Source organism: Gambusia affinis, linkage group LG22, assembly GCF_019740435.1.
Source record: "Gambusia affinis linkage group LG22, SWU_Gaff_1.0, whole genome shotgun sequence".
Classification (NCBI taxonomy): Eukaryota; Metazoa; Chordata; class Actinopteri; order Cyprinodontiformes; family Poeciliidae; genus Gambusia; species Gambusia affinis.
In genome coordinates, this window is record NC_057889.1 from 7,826,774 (window position 1) to 7,849,857 (window position 23,084).

Sequence of the window (23,084 nt, forward strand, 5' to 3'; positions counted from 1 at the left end):
ATGACCACCCAACAAGAGGTTGCCCAAAAGTATGTTAAAGTAGCACTACCTCAACATAGTTTTACTCAATTAAAAGTAAAAAGTAGCTTTCAAAGAAATGACTCAAGTAAAGGCAAGAAGTATTTGGTAAAAAGGTCGTTGAAATAAAGAGTAACTGATCAAAATATCAATCAATTAATATTTGAAAATTTCAATATCAGATGGACCAAAATATAAAATAGTAATGATACTTAAAAAATTAAAAAAAAATAAAAAATTACTCACGTAAATGTAAAATGAACAGCATAGTAAAAATACTCCTAAAAGTATGTTTTCCAAAGATTTACTCAAGTAAAGTTACTAAGTAAATGTAACTAGTTTCTACCCACCTCTGCACCGAGGCAACATTTCACAGCAACCATCCATCGCCACGGTAACACAAAAACAATACAATATAGCAAAAGAGTCCATAAAAAGGCAATAAATTGAGATAAAATACAGATTTTTAGAGTGCACTTAAATGAAAAGTCATTCTCTTTCACACTGACAGCGTTGAGCTTTAAACTTGACTGTTTTTTGGGGGGTTTTTAAGTTACTGCAGCTGAAACTCCTAACAAAGCATTGTGAACTGCAATTAGGTTTACACTGGATTCAGTGCGGAAAACATTGGCATGCTTTGTTCCCATCAATGCAGTCCATTGTCCCATGGTTACATCACCGGCAACTCATTCTTCAAAACCTGATTAAACCTCTCGGTGCTCATCTTCTGTCGGAAACATTCAAACACAGCCTGCGCTGTTCAAACAGGAATTTAGAAAGGGGAGCTTTGGACCAATTTTTTGTCTCTTTCAGCCACGTTCAGCTTCTCAACTCAATTGCATTGTTTTGCCGCAGTGTTTATTATTGGTGAGTTTACATGTGACTTCCTCACTCGTGGGAGTGTTGGAGATGTTAGTTCTGGGAAAGAGTCTTGAGGTCAAATGAAGCCACTGGACAGTTGAGGTGAATTGTCTGTTCAACACCTTGTGTTATTTCACAGAACTCAAAAAATACTCATTCACACCTATGGTTAAGGTGTGGAAACCTCTAAATCATATCTTATTATATTGGAACATTTTAAAGAATCTACCCTTTGATTTGAGTTTTTTTATTTATTTTGATGATGATGATGATGATGAAAATACATGCAGTTAACATTTAAATAGTGAAGTACAAATTCCTGGTTTCACATAAAAAAAGTCAGACCAAGATTAATAATGTCTGAACTTTTTCTGCTTGACAAATACCAAGAACAATTCAACATAAAAAAGAGGGTATAATATAAAAACAATCAGAAATCTGCAAAAATGCAGCTGCAAAAGTTTTCACATCCTTACAGTGATACTTCGTTGGAGCTTTTGATTTTATTTCAGCTTTCAGTTCTACTGGTTCCAGTCACTTGGCATCACTACAGTGACTGACCTGAAATAAAAATCAGCTCTCCAGTTGAATCTTCCTGGGATTTGCTTGCTGAACAACTAAACTTTTGGGAATAAAAATAACAACCTAATGAGCTCAAACTAATGTGGAGCGTCTGGAAGAGGAAGTCACAGATTAGAGAGGAAAACCTGACGGAAATGACTGAATCACTGGATAATGGAGGGTTGCTAGGAAACAACTCAATCATCTCAGTGTGCAGTTAAAATGTCTATATTTAGAAAAGCTGTGTTACTGAGAATGACTCCTTGTATTCATGTGATAAACTTGGCATGACTATTTTAAATCTTATATATTTAGCAGCAAGAAGATGGGATGATTTATAGCTGCCTGAGCAGCACAGTCTGCTTCAGCTCTTTGGTTCGTGACTAAATCTTTTAAAATGTTTCCATATACCCAATTTAAGTCAAAGTTTACTGCATAGTAAATTAAATTACAATTTAACAAGCTTAAAAAATTACCTCTTGGGATAAAACAGGAACATGAAGACATATTCAACCCTACAGAAACATACATAGAAGTGAGTTTTAGATAATTTTCCTTTAGGGATAAAGAGCTGTCAAAGTTTCAACAATCCGGTCGTAATTTAAGGAAGAACTGAATATTTCAGTTTTAAACTCCTCATTCTTTATTACAACCACACTGTGGGATGCACCAGTACCACTGCCTTAGAAACAGACCCACAGAATGATGCTGCCTCCACCATGCTTGGCATGACATACTCTTAGGTTTCAAAGCCTCATTTTGACTCATGGAAATGATCACGCTATGATTTAGGGAAAATAGTTTGGATTAATTAACTTGTGGAGGTGACAACCACAAAAACTTTCAAAGTATAAATCTGTAAAACCACACATTATAAATACCTTAAGTGTCCAGAACTTTCTTTGAACGTGGTCGTTATTAACAGTTCTTTATGTTTTATGATGCCACCTTATTTTTCCTCATTTTTAGTTCTTTGTACTCAACTATGACGGCATGCTGCTGTGTGTGCTTAAAAAAAAGAACAAATGAACAGTCACAAGAATTATGAAAGCAATTCAGAAAAGACAAGAAAGACAGACAAAGAATTTCTGCTGTAAAGGTTTTTTAAAAATTCTTACTTAAAGTTATCTTTATGTCACATTACCGCCAAAAACATGAACATTCACTGGAATTTATTTTAAGGCCTCTGATGATTTTCAGAGGATATTAAAGAAGAAAGCATCAAGACCAAGAACTATGGCAGATGAGTGTGGGAATAAGCTGTCAGGTTTAAAACAAAGTTAGGTGACAAAACATCTTAAGATTTGAGCAGCTCACACAGATCTGTTCCAATCTGAAGTGTGTGACAGAATTGCAAAGCCACCAGGACACACTTTCTGTAGTTGAACTTGGAGACAGAGAAAGAATAGCTTTAATGAGTACCAAATGTCCTTGATATGTAGTTTTCCATGTCGACTTCATTCTTATTCTTATTAAATCTCATTAAAAAGTGTGGTTATCACATGACAAAGCAGGAAAGTTTGAGCATGAATCCTTTTCCAAGGCATTATTTAAAATAAGTAGAAACTTTGCACCCCCTGCTGATCTTTACAGAAAACTGCAATGTTTCACCAAAAAAAAAAAAGAAAGAAAAGAAACAGTTACGCTTTGAATAGAAAGATAAAGTAGACTTTATTTGATGGTGAAACCCAAACAGTGTCTGTGATTACAAAACAGGTTCCCCGTTTTAAAGTTCACAGAGGCTGGAATGCTGTACTGACAGAAAGGCATCAGAGAAGACAGATGAACTGAACAGAGCAGAAACAAGAGCAGACATCAGGTTCATAAAGAACACCATTCAGCGCTGGCTTTCAGAAGTCTTTCCTATAAACTGTGGAGGTCAGGGGTCGCACTTTTCACATCATGTTTGAGCTCCCAAGATTAGATGCATCAGGCAAAAAGTCACTGAGGGTCTGGATTTCTCATCTTTCATGGGTTTTCTGGTGCAATTTTCTTGGTAAGAGAGCAACACTACGTCTAGTTTAGCACCAGGAAGGAGCCGAGTCGATTTTAACTGTTGCTCAACCACAGCAACGTCGAAGCCGAGTGGCATTTCCCTGTAAGTAGCCTCCAAGCTCAATAAATACACTCCAAAAATACACAGAAGCTTATTTTGCATCCCATTCCTGGATGACCCAAAAATATTCATCTTCATCAATGCTCAGGCTTTTTTTTTTTTTTTTGGTCTTTTTAGATTAAAGGTTTTAAAGGAACAAGTCATTATAGTGGTAAATGTTTGCCGTCTGTGTTGCGTTATTTGATAGTTTTAATTTTCTTGTAATGCATATTCTCAATAAAGCATAAAGGTGTTAGTGTGCTTTTTAAGTTTAATTTGGTAGATTTTTTTATTCTCAGGACAAAGCCATCATTTACAGGCGCACAGTTGAAATGCTGAGCTACTCCTTTAAATCAAAAAGCTTATTTTTTTTGAATATCAAAAGCCCTTTTCTCAATACTTTAGTGTGACTCCTTTTATAAACAGTGACAAATGTATTAGCTTCATGTTTTCACCAAGATGAAAAAGTATTTACCAACACCAGAAACCACAAAAATAGGCTAAAAAAATATTACATTTACCTTAAGTATTAATCACTTTTAAATTTGTAGTCTAAAGCAGAGTGATTTCAGGAATAATATCCGTTTATCATAAATCATTTATGGCCATGATTCTTCATCTCCTCACAACAATTTTTACATTTTTTTTTCTGCATATAAACAGCTCTCTGTATAAATATATATACGGGTGTCTGCATTTATCTGGGTCTGGTCCCATGTGCGAAGAACAAAGAAAAACACTCCCAACATTCGAGTTCCCTTCTCGTTTCAGGTTTGCACCTACAGGTGTGGGCAGCGATGAGGAAAAGCACATTAAAAATAGACATCTTTAAATAGCTGTTCGGCTTGTTTACTTCTAAGTGCAGCACGGTTGGAAACGGTAAATTCAAGTCATCATTTCCTCTCCTTCCCATGTATCATACACCGAGCACGAGAAAAAGAAAACATTACCGATTAGGAAACTAGACGTGGAAGGATACAGCTCTGATCAGACATATAAACATACGGCTGCCACACTGCAACATCCAAAAAAATAGTCTTAAGAGGAAATATATATTTATATATACAAAGAACTGCTGGTGTTCTTTGTAGATCTAAGATTTATTATACTGCTGAGGTGTAATTTGTGTTACATCCTTGTTAATCTTCCTCCAACGGTCCTGAAAGTTGAAGCGTTTCAGAATAAAAAGCCGCCATCCGCTGTCATTTGGCACATGAGACGTTCTCGCAGGCTATGTCGGTGGTGTCTTGATGGAGGTCTTCCATGATGACGGCAGTAGCTTCAACATCGTCGCTGCTCTCCTGGGGTTCATTATTGTTGTTGTTACTGTTGTTGTTGTTAAGGGCTGCAGGTGACCCGTGGCTGTTGTTCTGGACCTCAGAGGCGCGGCTGACCTGCAGCTCCTCCAGCTTCTTCCACAGCTCGTCCCGTTCCTGCTCCTTCATCATCTCTCTGGAAGAACAAAACAATGTATATTCAGACAACCAACTCAATACAAAATGCTGAAATATTGATGCCCACTTTTTCTTTTTTTAATTTTCCTCTGAAATTGATTTATTTTTAAGCTTGTAATCTTTGTATAAACTATTAAAAACATGTAAGTGAAGTTATATTTTATTATTTAATGCACCGTGTTCCGCCCGGGTTATTACTTGCGTTGCCCAGCGCTCTCAGTTCCACCTGAGTTGTTGACGAAAGCTAAGTGTTTGCAGCATCACGTCCTGTTTTCAAATTCGGCCTGGGAGGATTTTATTGGTTGATGATAATGTTTCAGGGGACCATTAAACATCCTTAAAAAGACTGGCGCGATGTCTGGAGTACGGTAGTCTTTTCTCCTCCCAGAGCTGCTTCCTGGTGGCCGGTTCAAAGCGAACAGCGGTGAAGAGTGCTGCATGTTTATTTATACAGGTGAGCAGATAGACTGAACACTGTGGGCGGATGCGCATTATATGATTAATGTAAGTGTAGCTTTACGGACGAATGGAAAAAATTATTTCATCTGATCACGGTCTCAACAAATGGGTGGTGGAGCCGACGCCCTGAAAACATAAATTCTAACTCAGGAAAAAGTTTGGCCATCCTATCAGCTAATTGTTAACTGTATCCTTGTCTGAAATAAATATAGTGAAGGTATTTTTCCACTCCTCATTTTCAGCAAGGCCAACTGAGAGCTACAATATTTGTCGATAGATTTTTCCTCGGATAGCATTGATTTTTCATCCACGAGTATCAAAAGATTAAATTTTGAGTTTATGTCAAATCCACATGAATTAAATGACAGTTATCACACGTTACATTTTTTTTTTACCCAGTTGCACGTGTACATTAAAAATGACACAATGAAACATTCAGTTACAATTAATTAATTAAATAAAGAAATGAAATAGATAAATTACATTATATAAGTGAATAAGGATAACCAAAAATTGTAAAAATGTATCTAATTGTATCGCTTGCTGAATATCATGATATATATCGTAATGTGAACAGAGTACTGTATCATATTGTATTGTGAGAAAAGTGTATCGCTACAGCCTTATTGTTGAGTAGGTAAATTGTTTTTGGTGATATTAGTCTTTAAAAATTATGAAAACTGTCACTAATATTTGATATTGGAGGTAAATGGAGGTTTAATGCTTCTTACCGCTGCTTTTGTGCTTTATAGGAAGCTGTCAGTTCGTCAAACAGAGGGCAGTTCATCTCCATCAGTGTCTTCAGGACGTTGTAGATCAAAGCCACGATTGTCCTGAAACAGAAAAAAACACTCAAGAGCTTCAGGAAGATGGTTCACAAATTGGATTTAACTTTTAAAATGGATTTTATTATTATGTCAACCTTTAAAGTATTTAAGCTTTTCTTTGGACTTTTGCTGCCTATATTCACTCAGCCAGTCCTTTTTAAGTTAATCTAGTTAACATGCAAGATAATAAAAATAAATAAAAAGAAAACAATGAAATTGATATAATTGCATGTTAAAATTATTTTCTGAGCCTTGGAATTATTACACCACAAGAGCAATTGACCAAAGAGACAATATTTTCTTAAGGTCATGATGTACATAATGCATGTATACAAATTCAAACATGCCTCTATTATTTGTCTGAAAGGCAGAAAGTGTATGAAGAAAACAGAAACTTGTGCTAAATTATCTGTGACAAACATGATGGTGCCATTTGTCTGAATCAACTGTGTGCATATAAACACAGATTTAAAAACAGACCACACAAGGATTATGTGCATGAAAGCTCATCTTTACATTTACTCAAAATTAAGTTTAAATAAAAATGTCCCTTTTCTGTTCTTTCATTTAAATAACTAGCTTATGTAATCAGTCCCTGCCCTTCCTAAGATTATTTTTACACCTCCTACAGCAACAGTACGTACTGGTTCCAGTGCTCTTTAGAGATTTTGTACAAGCTGCTGAACATGATGGGAAGGATCTTATCGATATTCTCCTCGATGAGGCTGAGGATGTATTCGTTGTTCCAGAAGTACAGCGCCCGCTCTGCTACCTGTCAGGACACACAGAGGGAACATCAGAAAAACAAAACCACAATTTTTATTTATTTATTTATTATCTAAAATGAGTTTCAAATATCAACAAATCAAAGCTCACAACATTAAAACTGCTAACACAAAGCTTTTGAATCCATTAGTCTCCTCTTTATTAAAGGTCTGAGTTTAATTAGGATGCAGAAACATTTTTATGTCTAATAAACATTTGACACCTAATGAAGCATCTAATGCTAAAGGCCTGTTTTTTGTCAGGAAAGGTCAAACAATAAAAGAGATTGGATCTCTGAGAAGCTAAAATCATCCACAAACCTTTTATTTATAACATTTAGTAATAATGGCACCTACAGCTCCATCTTCTTCAAGTAAGCAGAGTCTGCTTATGTAAAACGGGTTAACATTCCCAAAACTGTTCCTAAAAACTCAATTTAATCTGGAAAAAGTAACATTTAAAAAAGTTTAACGTGTATTTATGCAGTAAAACACCATTACAGATTTACAACAAATCTCATTATAAGTCATTTATGACCTAAAGAAATAATTTTTAAAAATTTAAACATTGTCAATCTTGCACATTTTTTTCTAGGTAACTGGCCACAGCTTTATAAGTTTTATAAAATAAACCTCTGCTACGCTTCTCACCAACATTTACGGTCTCATTTACCTGAGGGTAATTTCTCTACTTTGTGCTCAGTAATTAAAAGTTCCTGTTTTTCTGCTCATCCTTGCAGGTAAAAAGTTCGTCAACAGGTGAGACTACATCTGGAAATAAACGCAAGGCTTTTTGGCATTGACGGACACAATTTGAGACTTTTCTTTAATAACTAGGCAGGTTTTCTGGTGGCATACCATTTCTAAAAAAACAAGCATCTTTAAAACAAAGAAAATACATTTATTAAGTAAATTCTTTCTTGTTTCTGGCTACGTTGGCCTATGGTTTAACCAGTTTGCAAAAAGACTGAAGCAACTAATATGTAGAAATGAAAACATTTACTTCTAGTCTAAAAGGTCTGGAAATAAACCTTTTCTTGCCCACACTTATTTAGACCTGAAATGAATCAAACTTCAAGCATTCAGAAAAAAGGAACTATAGTAAACTGATGCAAATCTGGAAAGAATTACATCTCTTCAGTTAATTTAGTGATATGCACAAAGGTCTGAGGAAAGTATAATTGGCTAAGATATTATGAACAAGCATTGCTGGTCACTTAAATTCCATCTGACTAAAAACAAGTTGATTTAAATGAACAGTAAACTCGATATTAATAAAAGGTTTCCGTGTTTAGTCTTTGTGTAACAGTTCATGTTCTTCTGTTAGGTTTTGATGTTTTACTATTAACTAAAACCTTTCAGGGTTAAAAAGATTCTTCTTTACATCTGTGTATTTTGAGCTTACCTGAAAATGTGGGTTGGACACACATTTAGCAATCTGCTTGAATAATGGCTCTTGGATCTTTTTAAACTGCGACGGTTCGATGACATCCAGGATCTCCTCTATTTCGCCCAGAAACATCACCTAAGTGGGAAGGTGAAAATTACACACAAAAAAACAAACAAACAAACAAACAAAAAAACTAGCACCACATAACAGACAGAAATAGCTGAAAACTGAACAGAGACGAAGTATACCTCTTTTTGGCTGCAGGTTTTCGGCCAAAACTTCAACAGGCCACGGATCACCTTTAGAGACATCAGAAATTCTATTTTATGCTCATTCATGTGGGTGGTTTCTAGTAACCACTATAAAATAATTCGCAGCTGCAGACTAATCTAGTGCAGTGAGCTTTGAGTGGGAGGAAGGATAAAAACAGTACCGGCTCAGTAAGCGTGGGATCTTTCTCCAGGAACTGAACCACACAGTAAGCCAGCTGAAGTACAGGAAAAACAAAAAACAAAAAAAAAAAAAAACAAAAAAAAACATGCATTTTTATTTCCAAGCCACTAGAAGGTGCTGCAATAAAGAGATCAGATTTTTTTTTCTTCTACCTGTGCATGGAAAAGGGACAATCCTTTAGCTGTGTGCAACGGGATGAGCACCTTCATCAGGAACTGCTTGTGTTCTGCTTTCAGAGGCAACGCGAAACCGTTGATGATACTGTAAATAAAAAACACGGCTCGCTAGATTACAGAAAACACAAAGAAATCCCTTCAGCAGAACGGCTGTTTTCCAAACAGCATGCTCATTCTGCTCATGCCTACAAGCCAGATCAGGACACAATCAAACGTACCACGATGTACAGAGACAGATTAAATCAGCATAATTTGTTTTATTTATAACAAAGAAAAACCCAAAAACCTTTTATTTTAACGTTCCCTCACCTTCCGAGGATCTCCAGCAGTTCAGCCACACCATTAAAGTGTTCGGTTTCATAAATGAACCTTGAGAAGAAAAAAAACAAAACAAGCAAAGATATAACATTATTAAAACATGAAACTTTAAAACTGGATGAGATTAATCAGATTACTTGAATCTGAGTGAATATTAACTCCAGGCTTTCTGAAAGCAATATATAGTTTATGAAACAAACATGAACAATGTGTGCTTAAGAAAACCTAAAAATATTTGAGTATTTTAGGCAGCAGAAAAGAGGCTTTGTTTAAATTATGAGAAATCAAAGTTAACTTCTCTCCAAAAACAAAACCAAGAGAAAAATACAATGGAAACAAAGAATTTATAGATCTAATTACAAATGAACAGGTTCAGGAACAGGAAAACCGTAGGAAAAAAAGACTGCCACTTCAACAAGGGCTCTTCAAATGTCCTCTATTTGATTTGTTTTTTGAACAAACACTGCAGTGGGAGCATCATCATACCTAAAAGTCCCTCCTATTCTACAATAATAAACTGATAGATCAAATAATTTCTAGAAGTCTCAAACACAGCTGGTTTTGTTTCAAAGGGAAATAAGAGTTGCATCCTACTGTAGGACAACTTTTAAGAACCATGTTGCTGACTAAAATGCAATTTTATGACTATAACTGTTATTTTTGGTACTTTATTGATCCAACAACAAAAACTGTGCACAAAGATCCAATTTAAATCATTTTTTTGCTCAAATATCTTTAAATGATTCTTATGTTTGATTGAAAATGACCAAAACAGTAGCTGTAGTATATATATAAAAAAAAAACTGAGTTGAAAACTATTGACACTACTATGAAAATAATGATAGAAATATCAGTCTCCTTGGAAGGGAAATTTTAGGAAACGAGGGCCAGCCCAAAATTTTCCACAGTAATATCCATATGTAAAAGTAAATCTGAATCAGGTGTCACCACGACAAAGAAACAAACAAAAATAATCAATGAGCTATACATAATTCACCTTCACCTGTTTGATAAAGCATTTCCATCTGTCTGCTATGTACAGAGCCTGACAACTGTGGCCCTATTTTTATCCTCCATGGCAGATGACCAACGTCGGGGTCACCCGTTTTGCCACCTCGCCCGTTGGAAACGACATCAAGCGTTCCCTGCCTCAATCATCCAAAGCTCATTGTCACACAGCAACAGCAGCAATAAAGCTGCAGAGAACTGCTGGTAAGAATAAGTGATGCTTCTCACTCAGCTTCGAGTCTCCTTAGTAATCATGAGGGAATCTGAGCTGTTAGATGAAAATTAACGAGTTATGCTCATTTCTGGAAACTACACCTGGAAACAAAAGGCTTTCTGGGTAAAGTCAGAGATTTAGTAGACATTTTTAACCAACTTTTCCATTCTGCATTTATTTGATAAATGATAAAACTTTCATTTTCTGGAATGTATTCCACACAAATTAATCTGTCCATATTTCTATGCAGCATTTATCAGTGAAAGACATGGTTCTCCATTAATTTTTAACTCACTTCAAGAAGATGTTGTTGATCTGCTTCCTGATGAAGGCTCTCAAGCCCAGAAATTTTCCGTAAATCCGATGGAGAACAGTCTTCAGGAAGTCCCGCTCCCTCGGGTCCTCGCTGTCAAATAGCTCCAGCAGCTGCAGAAAGAAGAACAATCTTATTATCAAAAACTTATTGACTTATTGCCAAACATCAGGAAAAAAGGTAATCTGAGTTTTGTTTTTAAGAAAATTCTTCATTTTGTTTGAGAAGACAGAAATATCCTCCATAATCTGGTGAGCTAAAAACAGACATTACAAGTCATAAAGGATCTAATTCCTTTATGACTCAAATACACTCCCTTTTCTACATCCCAATACATGTGTAGCTCATATAATAACTCCTCTTGGTGGTGTTAGACCACGTCATGTTGCTTAAGTCCCAAATATCCTAAAAATGTCTTGGATTACTAACTGTGATGCAGCTAAGTGGCAACTATTTCCAAACAAAGTATGAATAATCAAGCTTTGTTTTACCAGAAACTCACACTTTACTTCCCATGCACACAGTACATGTGCCTGAGCACTCAATAATGTAAACAGCCTTCAAGCCCCCAGAATTAAACAGCTATTTACAGACATGTGATGAGTCATCATTATAATTCAGTTTGAGGAAAGCAAAGCCAAAGCCACCGAAATAAAAAAAAGTATTGTTTGTGGGTTTTGTGCTCATCTTCTGCTCGCATTTTACAGCCATCTTGGTGAGAGGGCAAACAGCTTGTTTCTATCCCAGTTTACTGCCAAGGAAAAGACTTCGTCATGTTTGTGCACGCTTTGTTTTCCCTGCTGATTTAAATGCATTCAGCTGTTCTGTGTCATTCAATGGTGCATGTCATCTTACTGTTGCAACAGAGCATTGCGACTGTAGATTTGCACAAGGATGCAAACGTTTTCATGTCATTACTTCTTGCTCCACAGGAAATTTTAATCATCATTTTATAACCTTACATATAATCATTTAAAAACTGGTGAAGTTTGCAGCCGACGTTGGACGAATTTTTAGAAAAGATGCATTCAAAACCGAAACCAACGGTACCAGCAGAAACTTCTCCATAATATATGCGCTGTCAAAAGTTAACACCACTTTAGGAATCACGAGATCATGATGCTGCCACCATGTTTCATAGAGGACCTAGTGAGAGGGCAGACCTTCGGTACTTTATTGAGCTAGTGAGTGTGGGGTGATTCGCATGTGGTTATGCTGTCATCAAATTCCAGCTCCTCCAGATTTACCGTGGGCCTCTTCACTGCTTCTATGGTTCATTTACTGCTTGCCTGTCAGATCAGGTGGAGAATGTGTCTTGGTAGGCTTACAGTTGTGTAAAACACTTTCCCCTGCTTTGAACTTCTCCTCATACCTTATCCCTGACCTGTCTGGTGTGTTGTGTATTTGCTAATGCTCTCTGAAAGCGGAGACCTTCGAAGCCTTTTTTAGGAATGAAAGAGAAAAAATCTGTATGAATTTCAGAAATGTCCACAGGTCAGGTTGCGTAACATCCCAATATATGGAATGGTGGACAGACATGGATTTGTGAATGAATCTTACAAATAAAATGATGAATGAATTGGGACAAAAGAAGAGCCTGGAAATACAAATATTTTCTCATACTTCATTTTTTCCTCCTTTTTCAGACCCAGAAATAAATTTAATTAAATTCCAAACTTTTTCAGACCATAGGATCTCTGGATCTTCAAAGAACAGATTTACCGGTACATAAAAGTAAAAAGTTTCAATTAGGAGATGTGTGATGTAATGTATTTGGCATTATTGGCAATCTTTCGAAAAATACAAAATTGCAAGTCTGCAAGTTGCAAACTAGATGACTAGTTAAATGTGTGATTCTTCCAATACTCAGCCTTGAGTCTGTTCAGTATAAATAATTAAAAACTATATATCTGAAAACATTCGGACCTTCACTGCTTCATTTTGAACTAATGTGGCTACAGTTACATAAATACTGTACAGTGCTACTGTGATGATGTAAGTTGAGTCATTTAATTGTACTTGTGATGGTCAGGTAAATATTAACAAGCATTATAAGGATTTCTTTTGTGATAAAAGCATGATATTTGACAATGTGGTATAGTTAAACAACAGATTAATATCCGCATCAAAAATTCCAGCAGCTCTGGTTATTCACTTGCAGTAAGTAGGCTTTCAAGAATTACATAAGCACTCAATCAACACTGAAGTTGATCAATAATATTTAAATGGGATGTGCCTTTGGGTCTGTGTTTATTATGAAATGAACACAGCCACAGTGTAATACGGAGGCGCTGGTTTCGCCTGAGGGGGAAACATCAATATTCAATCACAAAAGGTCACGCTAGGACGTTAGCTCTCAGCAAAGTCATCATGCAACAAATACACAGAACTGTTTATGTAAAAAAATATGAGATCCAAGATGCTTTTATTACTGCACAATGTCATTGTTAATTATGACTAAATTGGCACTCAAATGACTTTCTAATATGAGAGCAGCTTTCTATTTCTGTCTAAAACCTCAGGCTCTCACTGACACTGGGTGGACAAAGTCAAATTAAAGGCTGTGCTCTTCATTTTCTCACCCTCTTTCATTCTTTACAGTCAGATAGAAACCCATACAATAATAATAACAAAAAAAAACTTAGAAAACATTTTAAGCATAATTCTGGTGCAACTTGACAAAGTGACTGAAGTTAAAGAGCAAGCTCATCCGACTTGTTTGCCAAGGCTCAACTGATCCAAACAGGATGACATCGAATAAACCACAGTCATGTTAACAACCTGCTTTTAATCAGCCCTTTTTAACACTGATGGTATAAATTTTGAAATTTATTGTGTTTCAATAAACTGTCTAAAACAGAGCGATCCTTTTTTGGGATGCAGAAACTGCTAGAACATCCTAATCTGCAGTAGACTTCAAGAAGACAACCCACTTGTTGAACGATTAGTTGAGGGTCAGCCAGATTGTTAAATGGTTAAACATTGGAGCATCGTATGCTCATCATTTCAGAATGATGAAGTAGAACATTATCAGCAGGGAAATACTTAAATACAGCAAAAAGAGGAAAATGAATGCACCGAGTTGAAGGAAAGATATGTCCCTGGATACTGATGTGTAGTTATATATAAATTGATTGGGACTCTGGACGCAGGCAGAGTTCAATAAAAAACATGTCTGATCATCATCTCACTACAGAAGCCTATTATCAAACTTTTATCAATCTATATTCATTACATCACTCATCAAAGAGACAGAATGCACTGTTCTACAAAAATAAGTGTATTATAATCATTCAGAAAGTGCGCTAGCCTCGATATAAACGCAGAACAACATGCTGCCTTTAAAACAAGGTTAACGCATTTTTATACAAACATTCCAGACTTTTCCAGACTCAGTGTTCCAGAGCTCACAGTCATAAAGCTCGCCATAAATTTACAGTAAATATTTCTGCAGCTGGCTGGCTCTAAATATGGAATATGTAAAACTAAAAATCTGGAAGAAGGGATATGAGAAAGGAAGGCAGGAATGAAGGACAACTTTTAGGCAATGCAATAGAGAACATCCGATAGTCTATTTGTATGGAATTACAAATATTTTTCCATTTTCTTATTTTCAATTTTTATTATTGTTCAACATTACCTCCATGTGTTTGTTATGCAGTCTAGAAATATTATTTGGCAGCAGAAAATTATGGATGAATTTTAAACATTTATTTATATAAATTTATATATATTTCTATATCTTTAAGAAGTTGTATATCTACAATATTGTATAAAACAGCCAAAGAGGTCATTTCTTTGTGTTGGCCCATCCTTTGTCGCTACACCAGCTTCGACTATTGTGGAAACGCTTTTGGAAACTGTTTAAAGAAATTGTTATACATTTTTCCAGAAGTGCATTTGTGAGGTCAGAAGGTCCAATTCTTAGCTTCCCTGCCAGTTAGTGCAAAGATATTTTATGATGCTGAGGTCAGGACTCTATGCTGACCAATAATGTCCTTCCACACTAAACTCTCACTTGTGCGTTTACAGACTTTGGTTCGGGCACTAGAGCGTAGTCATGTTGGAACAGGAGTGGGCCATTCCTAAACTATTCAAACAAAGTTGGGCGAGCAAAATTGTGCAACACACTTTACACCAAAGGGGATGAGCCCAACTCCTAAAAAGCAGTCCCACAATAAAACCCTCTGCAACAAACTTTATACTTGAAGCAGTCAGGTAAATACTCATCCACTGGTTTTCCAGACAAAAAGGCATAATTTTCACTTTGGAGACCACGTCTCCACTACTCCAGAGTCCAGTACGCCACTGCATCTGTTGTTTTGAATTGAACCTAGTGATGTACGGTTGGATACAGCTGCTTGGCTATATCCTAAACCTTTCCAAGAAACTCTCCACGCAAGTTTCCTGAGCTAATTTGAAAGCCAAATAAATTCTGGAGGTCTACATCTATTGACTAGAAGTTTTGCAACCACATTTCAGATTTTACATGGGAAAAGCACTTTGCGGCAAAATTGCTGTCACTCCCAATTGCTCGCTATAATCCCACCAACAGTTGACTGTATAATATTTAGCAAAGGAAATTTGCCAACTGCACTTTTTGAACAGGTGGCATCAACTGAGCTCCTAAAAGTGCATCATTCTTTCATGCATGTATTGTACACGGCGGATATTAGCATTTTGGCGATGCTAAAAGTTCAAAACTTAAAAAGGTGCATAAAGGCAAACATATGAAATGATTTACCCCTAAAACACAATCCAATGGAGTTTAATGCATGTTCTGATCCAATACAAAGCTCTTCAGTTACTGATAAAATATTCTAATCACAATTACTTTGGTGAATACTATTCAAGTTAAACAAAAAGAATTTTAGCAAATTTTGAGTATGTGCCTAAATTGTTCTGTTGACATTTACCTCAATCATTTGGAGCCAAAACTGAAATTTACTAATTGTACACACCTGATTTGTAACAAAATGGGTTAAAATGAGAAATTGAATACTACAAACCGATGGAAAATGGGATTTACAAGAAAGGTTGCTGTGTAGAAAGCTGAAAAGCAGCAGATATGCTTTATAGTTCTTCACTGACTTAAACATGAGTCAAGAATGCATTTTTCTACATTTACAAAACTGTAAATTTAGTTTCACAACAGGAAAAAGACCCCAAAATATATTGATGCAAGTCCATGGATCATCACATAACAGAAACTCTTCACTTCTCTAATATTCATGGAACAGATTTTACCCAATGTATAAAAATGCTGTCAAATTAAAAATAAAGACAGATGTCAAGTGGCTCATAAGCCCAAACTGAGCACCAGAATAATCTACTAATCTACATGGTGAAATTTATGAGCAATGAACGGTTTTTGTCAGAGCTCAACTGGTAAAATGATGAAGTAATAATACACTGTGCACTAGATGTGGGTTTTACTTTAAATGAATATAAGCGTCTTGGGAGGGGGGGCAAAACACCCTCATTACAGTAAGCCACTAATTGAGGTTCCCCACAGCACACATCCCAACAACATGCATAAGCTTCACATATGGTTATTTTCCAGAATGTCGGCTGTTTTCTGATCCAGCATCACCAAAAGAGTAAAACAAACCAATGAATTGGGGGAGCAGAAAAACGGACATAATGAACCACAAAGAAAGCCACCAAATCTTCACTCTGTTTTTTTTTTTTGCCTCCTTGTGAATCTCTGGCTCTCATGGCTACAGCACATCTCACTGGGAAAGTTGTGTTTTATGATAATTGAAGTTAATCAGGCCTTTTCTGGGTGGCTTTTATTGCCAGCCAGTGCTGGACCACACTCTTCTTCTCTCCTCCTGAGGAGTAAACAACAGGCGGCTATTTAAAGCTCACAAACGACTCACTCACATCATGGAAAGTCGAACCAGGCACCTCGGATGTGGCTCGGCCGACATTCCAAACCTTATAATGCCTGTTAGCAACTGCTACAAGACGTGAAGCATTCCTGAAGTAGGTGGGTGCTGAGCATGGACATATGTAGACGAGTTGCAGCAGATTGTCTGATTCAGCCACAAAAAGTGAAGTGTAGGCTGGTGAAATGCGGCGATAGCGTCTGCTCTACTTGACACATTTGAAATCTCCAACTTTCTTCATTTACATTTCCACACTGAGTTACATTCACAAACATTTACATTTGTTGCATTATAAACAATTTGAAAAAATCCACCTACCTGCAGCACAAATTTCTGATCAATATATCGCTTTGCAATGCTGGGCTGAAAGTCTGGATTCTCCAAGAAGCGCAGCAGAAACTCGTAGACCAGCTGGAAAGGAAAACAAGAAACATTAATTAAAAAAAATAAAAACACTCTGCAATCACTCTGAAACAAAAGGATAAAATCTCAAGTGTACGTATAAAAGTTCAGAAAACATACTTGGATGTGAGGCCATGCAGCTTCTAAGGTGGGTTCATCCTCCTCTGGGTCGAAATCGGGATTGTCGCTTGGTGGAAGAGCCCGGAAAATATTGGTGCTGATCTGCAGGGAGGAGGGGAAACAACATAAATTTTAATGAAAATAAAACAATCAAAATGTTTAATGAGGTAGAAGAATGCTGAAAAAAAAAAAACATAATTTCTGTGTTAATATATGATCCTATATAAATATTTCGGCCTGGTATGGATCATTGTTTTCCGTGTGTTTCTCTACCTCTGTGATTAATGTCAAGCTCTTAACACAAGCATCTACTGGATGTTCCAGTAGATGGAACATCAAATTTTGCCCCAACATTACAGATGCTTACCAACACTGCTACACCAGTCCTTCCTTCCTGTTAATAAACCGCAGACTGTATTGTAGCGTGGTGTGGGTCTAAATGAATTTGCTTACAGCCCATTTGCATGCGTCACATCTCATATGCCGATGATTCTTTTGATAACATTTTGAAAATACAGTGCCTTGTATCTTATTAAGGTTCTTATGTCATAACACAAAATGTATAACTGTGATGTTCAAAGCAAGCAAAACACAACTTTAATTTTTTTCTTTCAAAAAATATTTGAGAAGAGGGACATGCATCTGTATCCAGTCCCTAGAAAACTGACACTCTTAAAATAAAATCTAGTTCAACCAATTGATTTCGCATTACTCATAGATATCCTAGCAAATATACGGGACAATTATTTCTACTGATTTACTTTAATATGAAGTAAATGGAAAGTCTTATGAGGTTTTGTGGGTGGGTTTCTTAAAATTATTTGGGAGAGAAAGCAAACATTTGGAAGATGGTGTTCCAGTCAAATAAGGCAACAGTTACACTATTTGACCTGCTTACAAATCATGTGTACCAACTATTTAGGAGAAAGTTCACCCTCTACATCACCCGGGTCGCAAAATACGGTCAGTCATAATGGCGGCATTTTGGTGTGGGGATGATTTTGTGTAAATGGAAAAATTAATGGATCTTTATACAGGAAAATCCAGTGGAAAAATCTGTTAGCAGATGCAGACGAAAACACTGATTGAACTATGAGTCTAAATCTCAATGTTTTATAAAGGCCCAGTCAGAGCAAATATGTAAATCCAGCTGAGATTTACATGAATAGTATTATTAAGAATAATGCTATTTACAGATGCTCTCCATCTAATCTGACAGAACAGAAGTTAATTTGCAAAGAAGAAAGGGTTCACAGCTGTGCAGAGTTAATTAGTACAGAGACCCTCAAAAGCAGCTGAAATAGCAGGAAAAGGTAGTGCAACAAAGTACTGAGTCAGAGAGGCTGCAAAGGCATCAGACCTTTTTGGACTTTGGTAACTTGGTGTAAAAAAAACAAAAAAACAAAAAAAAAAAACATTTATATTTCCCTTCTACTTTGAAATTATACACAACTTTGTGTTGCTCCATCACATACAATCCCAGTGAAACATATCAGAATAATGTTGGTGAAACGTCACTAAGCAGCCTGAGCCACCTTCTGATTAAAGCAAAACAATTAATGTTACTGAAACAGAAGTGCAACTGACAGACTATTACCAATTCTGCATCTGCCACAACCTCTTAATAAAATTCAGCAACGAAGACAATCATTGTAGACAGGTCACTGCCACCTCTATGCCCCGTATTGTTATTTTTAGCTAGGGTAAATTTGAGAGTGATAAACACACACACAAGCAGAGGGGAGCTAGAAAAGCCAGTGTTATGTGATTGGATGGAGAAACGCGCTGAAGTGATAGAGGCAACATCAAATTAAGTATTGGCAGCTGGAAAATCCAGCTGACACTAATGGGAGAGGAAGGCAGCAAAGGAGTTCAACCTTAACAAACTGAAAAACAAATGGAAAAATCAAGAAAACCTTTTCATTTAATTAGTTTCTGAAGCAGCTGGCAGCAACATCACAGAGGGAAAAGTTAAAAACATTTATTGATGACCTAATAACAGCCAACTAATAAAATCCACACAGCTGTTAGCCTGATTGAAATTTGTAATCAGACATGAATGACTTGGGATAAATTGGGAATACCAAAACATCCTACTAATACACGACTTAAATCCTTAATATGCATGCTTCGTTTTGCAAAGTGCTGGGTTTTATTAACAGTTTATCAACCTTATTAGCACAAAAACTTCACCAATGTTAAGACAATTATGTCTCACATAAATAAATAAATAAATAAATAAATAAAGTAAAAACTTCTTTGCAACATGCTAATCCAAATATGGTCCAAGCTAAGGTATTTTACTTGTAGCTGGACTACCAGAAAAATAGTAGTAGTACTATTTTATTGCAAATAAAATAGTACTACTAGTACTACAAAATACCGAGCCGTTATTACTATACTATAAAAAGGAGCTGTTAAATCACTTTAATGGCTCCTTTGTGGGGCACAGTAAATGTTCAGATGTGACGTCACCGACAAGTTTCAACAAACATCGTTTGGGAGTTATTAGAGTTTACCTTTGTCTGTGCACCACTCTGTTAAATGTGCCAGTTAAGAAAAACAGAGAAAAAAGTTGGTGATAATTCTGACAAAGAGAGGGAAGTGAAGCCTCAATGCATTCCCACAGCATAACGCTGCCACCACCATATATAATTGTTGTTGATGTTTTCAGTAAGTGAAGTGTCACATTACCTTTTTGCCACAAGGTGCTTAGAAAATAACCCAAAAGTAAAATTCTTCCTTCATCTAGCCACAGCAGATGCCCTTCACGGCTCATGGCAAACATCAAAGAGGTCTTTATGTGTAAAAGTTCAAATGGTGTGAATATTTTTACATGCAACACTTTCAACGAGTGGGTGTCTGTGTCAACCCTATGATTATAACTGATGCAGCATTTCTGCTTTAGTCACCTCCTCCGATGACTATTCAGAACACAGACCCACGACTACGACCCTTTAGTTCTGGCTTGAAGGAAAGGTGTGAATAGAAGAGGGAAGGTCTGCCATGTCCAACATCTGTTCGTGAGCACAGCTGCTTTGGTATCTTAGCAACGTCACAATGAACACAGACCGATTTCAATATCACACTCCCAACACACACCTCATTTATGACCTGGATTATTCAAGAAGCTGAAATAAAAAGACTGGATGGAGCTTGAAAAATTGCAGAAATATCTATTTTATTTTGTTGTTCACTCACTGCAGCTTTAACTGAACTTGAGGGGCATTGTGACATTGCAAACTGCTCCGCTGGAAGAATCTAAACTCAGGAAGAATGCCTAAATTACTTTGACATTCAGATAATCCAGGTTTGATTATCTCAAAGGGATAGTGGGAGGCTTAATTTCGTTCAGCTGTAGTCCATCCTTCTCAAGGACATATTAGACTCTTGGCTCCCTCATGGCAAATACACCGAGATGTTATTACATTACTTCCTGGCTTCCTTTTACTTTGAAAAGTCTGAGCAGAGCAGCTGTTTCTGGGTTAATGAAAACCCCATCTGTTAACATCAAGCATCTCCTTCATTCTTAAAATCCCTGACATAAAATCACTTTGCGGTTCCTTTGTGCACAGCAAATGTTCAGATGTGATGTCACAGACAGGTTTCTACAAACATTGTCTGTCATTAAAAGTTTACCTTTGTCTGTGCACCACACTGTTAAATGTGCCAATTAAGAATCCAATATGATGAACAAGAACAGTCATTATGATCCATTCATTAATTAATCAGTTAGTTTAATTAATGAAATCTAGGAAACGAGTAAGAAAACAAGACATGAAAATCACAAATTTACTTTTACTGTTGATCAAAGATAACATTCACTCTAAAGGTGCCAATAGACCAGGGGTCTCAAACTCCAGTCCTCGAGGGCAGCAGTCCTGCAAACTTTATATGTGCCTCTCCTGCACTCCACCTGAATAGAATAATTAGGTCATTAACAAGGCTCTGGAGAACTGATCTACACAAAGAGGAGGTAATTAAGCCATTTCCTTCCAGTATTTTGTACCTGTGGCCTGGGCCGGATTTTAGCAGGGGCTTACCGGGGCTGCAGCCCGGGGCCCCGGCATTTCGGGGGCCCCGAAGGATGTTTTATATTTTTGTGAATGGATAGTGTCAGAATTTAATCAATGACTACCATGATTTTGACAGCACCGATGAAAAATGTTCTAATTTGTTCTGGCAAACGTCCATCTTGAATGCTTGCTTGTTATTGGTCCACTTTTGACGCATCTTACGCATTGGGGAGGAGGAGCGTCAAGGGAATATTATTTTACAATGGCGGACAACAGGAAATATGACAGCGGAGCGCAGAAAAGAAGGAAGAGAAAAGAAAAAGAGCATCGCGCCAAAGAGGCGACAAACAAAATGCCTAAACTGACAGGCTTTTTTAAACCTGTTAGCGGAGATGGAGCAGAAACATTATTATCCCCGCTCCTCAAACCCTTAGCTATGCTAACACCGGCACTAAGATCCCGCTAGAACCTATAATCGTGACTGAGTCGGTGGCTGGACTGGCGTCTGTGGAGTCAGAGTTGGTGGAAGCGGGATCTTCTTCCGCAGATGGAAAGACGACTGTGGATCCGTACAGTACCGATCCGGCGCATTGGGGGGAAATTGACGAGTCCGTGCGAGCTTACTGGGCTGAGCGAGGACCGGAGAGCTGTCAAAATATGAATGTTGGCTTTCAAGCATCAGAACGGGTGTACAAGCATCAAAAGCGTCACTTCTCCAAATCTCACTTTAAAAGCAAGATGTTAAATGGTGAGTACGTCGAAAGACCGTGGCTGCTCTACTCTCCATCCACCGGAGCTGCATTTTGTTTTGCATGCCGCATTTTCAGCAATGCTAATACTCAGTCAAACTTTGAAACTGGTTTCAGTGACTGGAAGCACGCAACTGAACGCAAATGCCTAAACTTTAAAAAATCCTTCAGAGGGCAGCACTTTGGACTTACCTGGGTCAGGATATTTTCTGAAAACTACAGTATGCCTGATCTCTTTTTTCCAGAAGATATTGTTTATATCCATGTTCTGTCTGACTGGCAGAGAAGCACTTTTTTGACATTTATTTCCTCCACTATTTACCAAGAACTTTAAAACCAAAGAAAAAGTTTGAGTTTTGATATATTCCACTTGTACTTATATGAACTTGTAAATGCTGGGGATATTTGTATAAATATTGTTTTACTCGCTTTGCTTTGTAAAAGTATATTTGAGCATTGCATTTCTTGCACTCAATCTGTTTTATAGTTTGTGTTGAAGTCCAGGCAACAATAAGTATTCAGTGATTTTATATTGTGATGCAAGCATCATATTCTAGTTTCAACCCCAACATGTGGTTTAGTCTTTCTAGAAAAGAGTTCAGAGTTGTTTGTAGTTTGTGACAACTGGCTTATTAAAGTTGTAAGTTGTTAAAACTTACTGTTCGGTCATTTTCTGTTCATCCTCTAAAACCATTTGCTTCCTGAACCATAAAATATATATAAATATATATTGACTCTAGCCCAGGGGCCCCCATCCTGACTCCAGCCCAGGGGCCCCCATCCTCCTAAATCCGGCCCTGCCTGTGGCACATCTAAAAACTGCAGGACAGTGGCCCTCGAGGACTGGAGTTTGAGACCCCTGCAATAGACAAATGTATGAATATTCATGGGTTGAGCATTTGTGCTGAATCCCCAATGAAAGTAGCCTCTACTAGTTTTTCCTCCATCGGTCCCCTTTATTTAGCCCCATCAACTGTGAACAACATCAGCCTCAC

At 37.0% G+C, this 23,084-nt stretch overlaps 1 protein-coding gene across 1 annotated transcript in view; it reads right to left on the minus strand.

Moving 5' to 3' along the window:
• Positions 1 to 3,092: 3,092 nt before the first annotated feature.
• ppp2r5a (protein phosphatase 2, regulatory subunit B', alpha isoform) overlaps positions 3,093 to 23,084 on the minus strand; it is a 40,259-nt gene continuing 20,267 nt past the window's right edge. The window contains exons 3-13 of the mRNA XM_044107276.1: positions 17,325 to 17,426; positions 17,121 to 17,213; positions 10,894 to 11,024; positions 9,368 to 9,427; positions 9,035 to 9,143; positions 8,863 to 8,916; positions 8,678 to 8,728; positions 8,445 to 8,564; positions 6,920 to 7,047; positions 6,180 to 6,281; positions 3,093 to 4,987 (exon numbers count right to left, since the gene is read on the minus strand). Of these exons, the coding sequence (XP_043963211.1) occupies positions 4,738 to 4,987; positions 6,180 to 6,281; positions 6,920 to 7,047; positions 8,445 to 8,564; positions 8,678 to 8,728; positions 8,863 to 8,916; positions 9,035 to 9,143; positions 9,368 to 9,427; positions 10,894 to 11,024; positions 17,121 to 17,213; positions 17,325 to 17,426 (1,200 nt within the window). The 3' untranslated portion in view covers positions 3,093 to 4,737. The remainder of the gene's footprint in view (positions 4,988 to 6,179; positions 6,282 to 6,919; positions 7,048 to 8,444; positions 8,565 to 8,677; positions 8,729 to 8,862; positions 8,917 to 9,034; positions 9,144 to 9,367; positions 9,428 to 10,893; positions 11,025 to 17,120; positions 17,214 to 17,324; positions 17,427 to 23,084) is intronic.